The following is a 4,182-nucleotide window of genomic DNA, read 5'->3' as shown; positions in this document are numbered from 1 at the left end:
TCTGGTAACAAATATCTTTTGTAATCTAGAGTGCTCTCTTGACAGTTTGTATGTCATGAAAATTTGTGTATGTAGACAGCTGACTATGAGAAATTAATCATCATTGGATTTTACATTACTAAGTAAACCCATAGTGTTTGACCAGATTTATAACACTGTTGCTTCAAGTGTGAAAGATGGAAACACACTCCCAAAACTGCCTTAGCACAAATGCTCTGAATTAGAGTAAAACAAACAATATGTTTTACTTTAATTCCTTTTTAATTTAACGGGAGGTTAATTTGTGGTACTATTCAAATGTTTTATGTAGTAAAAAAAGTAAATATTATGAGTTTCTTTATGTAAAAATATTACTTCCTAAATACCTATAAACACACTGACCAACCCAAAGATGTAATAAATATTTAAGAATATTAATGAAGCTTTAATTTCCCCCATTGCATGTTTTTTTAGTATTTCTCTTTTTGTAAAGTATTAATGAATGAAAATTAATTATAACTACCATAGTTTAGAGTCTTCCAATTCAGATTTATAATTATTTGAAACCTGTGCTTTTCATGTTAAAGGTGTATATTAAAGTGCACATAATATTCCTTTTGAGAACCTCTTTTTTTGGCCGTGCAGCATGGCATGTGGGATCATAGTGCTCCCTGTAGTGGAAGCATGGAGTCCCAACCACTAGACCTTCAGGGAAGTCCCTATTTTTTTATCTTTTTAAGTGGGCATTCTACATGAAAACATTTGAGTTGGTAGTATAATTAGTAAGATCAAAATATAGTCTTAAAAACTATATTTAAACTTAAACTTTTTGAAATAATCACCCCTCAAGTATAATAAATAACTTACCATAAAGTCACTTTGAATAATGTAAGTTTTCACTTTTTGTATATTTTTCAAGTCCAAATTTTGTAGGAACAAAGAAAAATGCATATTATCCTTTTGCTAGTTTTTTTTTCAGGCTTATTCTAAGATGTTAATTTCAGGTTATTTCCTAAAGTTTAAGACATTTAAATTTAGTATATTATTTATGATGTGTTAAATTACTTATACCAGTAAATAATCAAATTTTAAACTCTAAAAGGTTAATTCTGAAATAAGTCAGTGTCTGATATATTTGTGAATTCAATTGCTTTGTGCCTTTCATAGCTGGCAAACCCAGAAATGTGTGTTATGGTTGTAGTTTATCTTGTTTTTTCCCTCTTGTACTTCTGCCAGAAGGGAGAAGAATGATGCTCATTTTGTAAGATTCTACCTCATTAAGTCACCACTCTAGTGCCTTAAAATTAGACCACTGTTTCTCAAACTTATGTGCATATGAATCACCTGAGAATCTAGCTACATTGCAGACTCTGATTCAGTAGGTCTGGGGAGAGCCTGTCTGAATTTTTACTAAGCTCCCAGGGTAATGCTGATGATTCTGGTCCACAGACCACCTTGAGTAGCCAAGCCTTAGAGAACATTAACCAAAATCCTAAGGAGTCACGGAAGCTCAAGTTGAGCAAACTACTCAGTGAATTAGCAAACTACAGTGCTAATTCTTTTTTTTAGTAGTGTTCAACATTTTTCTTAATTATGTAAATATAATCCTTTTGTATAAACTGGAGTGGAAAAAAGAACTTGAAATTTCACCTTTATTTTAAAATAGTGAAATATGGTTATCACATCTTTCACCTTTACAATTAATACATGCTAGAATTCTACAAGTATTAAAATTGAAAATTTTATTATATATAAATACATAGATGGCATGAAACAATACCCCAGATTGGCAATATTTATAAAATCTATAAAAATACTTAATTTCCAGTATAAAATGGCTAACTAATTTGAGTTCGAGATAAATGAAGAGGTAGATTTAGGCCATTTAAGGAAGAAGGTCGTGTCCATATTTTGGGAAAAGTTAAAAAAGAATGCCAAAGAGCTTGATTTGTTACTGCAATATTGACTTCAGATTGTGCAGGTACATTCTACACAGTAAAAACAATATACAATGTAGAAAGCATGGAAAACAGTGGGCTTAGCCATATCTGCTCAAGGAAAAGGTAGAATAAAAGAAATGTAGCAGACAGAGATTCCTAATACTAGATCACTTTACAGAAGACAATTCATATGTTCCATAAACATTATCCCTTTATTCCAAAACTTTTCTTTGAGGTAGACAACTGGGCCAGACTGCTACTGAATAGCAAGATGAGGAAAGGTGAGGCTAAAGTAGATTTTGAGAGATAAGAATTATGGAATTCTTGAACTCCTTGTCTTAACTGCTAATAAAGAGTTATAACTGCTCTTATAGAACAGAGACCAGTCTACTCTCCATGATCAACTCATCATGTCATCTTAGGATTCCAAGGTGTCTATATTGGTTCCCACACAATAGGAAAGCAAATTATTTCAAACAACTAAAATTGAAATAATCATGACTCAAACTTCAATGTAGTCCAATACCATACAAGTAATGTTAAATCACACAAAGTAAAATTAAATTTTCTTAACAGTTTTTATAAATTTTAAATTCTAAAGTTCCAAATGTTCAATTATGTTATCATAAGGTGCATTTCCAATGAATTGTAGTTGCTGCTATCACCTTTGTCCTTGATGAAGGAAAAGATTAGGAGAATGCGTTGTTTTTAAGCTAAATGTATCTCCACTTGATGAGTGTTGGGAAGGAGCTTTTCCGCCCAAAAGTGACGTTTCTGCTTCTTTTATTTCCATTGCCCTTTTGTATAGTTCAGCAGCTTTTTCAAAATCCCCTTCTTCATAGCTTTGGGAGAAAAAAATTCTCAAAATGAGAATATACCCTTTTAACAATTCTAAATGATCTTATAGGATATAGAAAAACAAGTTGTGCTCTTTTTTCCAAGCTGAAGATTGAAAGACTAGAGGTTTTTATTATTAGTTTTTAATATATAGAAAAAGTTATATTTGTTGAGTGGTTTCCGAATTTTCTAAAATGCAAACTATCACAGAATTTCCAAGATTATTTCAGCCAATTGCTAGTCATTTAACCATATGACAAAATATAAATAATTGAAAAAGAAACCCACCCGAAATCTACCCAAAAGTGTGGAGACTTAGTAAACATTGTGCTCTCACCTCACCTTGTGTAAGACCCTACAGCCAGGTTTTCTGTGCGTTGTGAAATGGTGAGTGTTCCCACAGTGACATGCGAGAGGCAGCCTGACCGTTACCTGGAGAGAGTCTGTGGATCATTTCTAGGTTTTGTGCTTTGCCTAAGAAATGATCTTACTTTATATTTTAACTTCAGTTTGTAAGTTTTACTCTGCAAGAAAAGTCCATTTTCAGGCCGACCAATAAAACAGAATACCCAAATTCTCCTTTTTGTCTGCTGCCAAGTGTCTTATAGGGGCACCATTAAGACTACATTGTAATGGGTATAGTGAAACTGCTAAAGGAAGTTAGCATCCTGAGGTAAATATAATGCAAACGTCAACATGGTAAATCCACTTTGAGGATAGCAAATTGCTCAGATTACCCCCAGAGCCAGTTAGCTGCAAATGTAATCCATCCTCTTATTTGCCATGATACTCTCCTCTACAAAATAGGTTGTGCCACCTTCAATTTCACTTCTGGATATTATTTCAATGTCTTGAACTAATCAGCCAAAAATAATCCCTGTGTTCCAATAAAAAGTATATCAGCAATAAATATTTTGTGGGGTTCTATGATGACACAAAGATGTCCTAAAAGGGATTTTGTCTATATGAGGAAAGTGAAAAATTCTTACCTAAGCACAGCTAAATTTTTTAGTGTTTCTCCAACTCGAGGATGCATCCGACCCAGGCTGTCCTCATAAATCTTTAATGCTTGTTCATATAATGGCAAGGCCTCACTGTGTTTTTTCTTATTAAAAAAGAAACAATGCTCATTTGAACACATTGGGTTTCTGAAATTACTTTTAAGGTATTCTAGACTGAGCTGACCTACTTGGCTAAGCACTTTAAGAGTTAATACCCTCCTACAAGATGTAGATGGACTGATTAATTTAGGAGTAATCATAGTTGGAGAAGTAGTATAATAAAATTCAGAAACTTAAGTTTTAGACCTGGCTTGGTAACAACTGACATTAATCCAATTATATGAGCACAGACTTCGTTGTGGTACCCCAGGGTACCATATCTCTTACTCATCCCAAGCAAATGATACATCTTAGGAACAATATTA

At 33.0% G+C, this 4,182-nt stretch overlaps 1 protein-coding gene across 3 annotated transcripts in view; it reads right to left on the bottom strand.

Annotated features, from left to right (window-relative positions):
- Window positions 1–1,617: 1,617 nt before the first annotated feature.
- Window positions 1,618–4,182, bottom strand: part of NPHP3 (nephrocystin 3) — a 54,385-nt gene continuing 51,820 nt past the window's right edge. For 2 of the 3 annotated variants that reach the window (XR_014076717.1, XM_081569831.1), the window contains exons 26-27: window positions 3,746–3,861; window positions 1,618–2,761 (exon numbers count right to left, since the gene is read on the bottom strand). Coding sequence is in view for 2 of the 3 variants with exons in the window: in XM_081569831.1 (XP_081425957.1) it covers window positions 2,581–2,761; window positions 3,746–3,861 (297 nt within the window). In the remaining variant the exon portion in view is untranslated. The remainder of the gene's footprint in view (window positions 2,762–3,745; window positions 3,862–4,182) is intronic. The other variant, XM_081569832.1, reaches the window with a different exon arrangement.

This window comes from Giraffa tippelskirchi, chromosome 2, assembly GCF_054371585.1.
Source record: "Giraffa tippelskirchi isolate mGirTip1 chromosome 2, T2T-mGirTip1v1.2.pri, whole genome shotgun sequence".
NCBI classification, from domain to species: Eukaryota; Metazoa; Chordata; class Mammalia; order Artiodactyla; family Giraffidae; genus Giraffa; species Giraffa tippelskirchi.
This window is presented reverse-complemented; position numbering and strand designations above follow the sequence as displayed.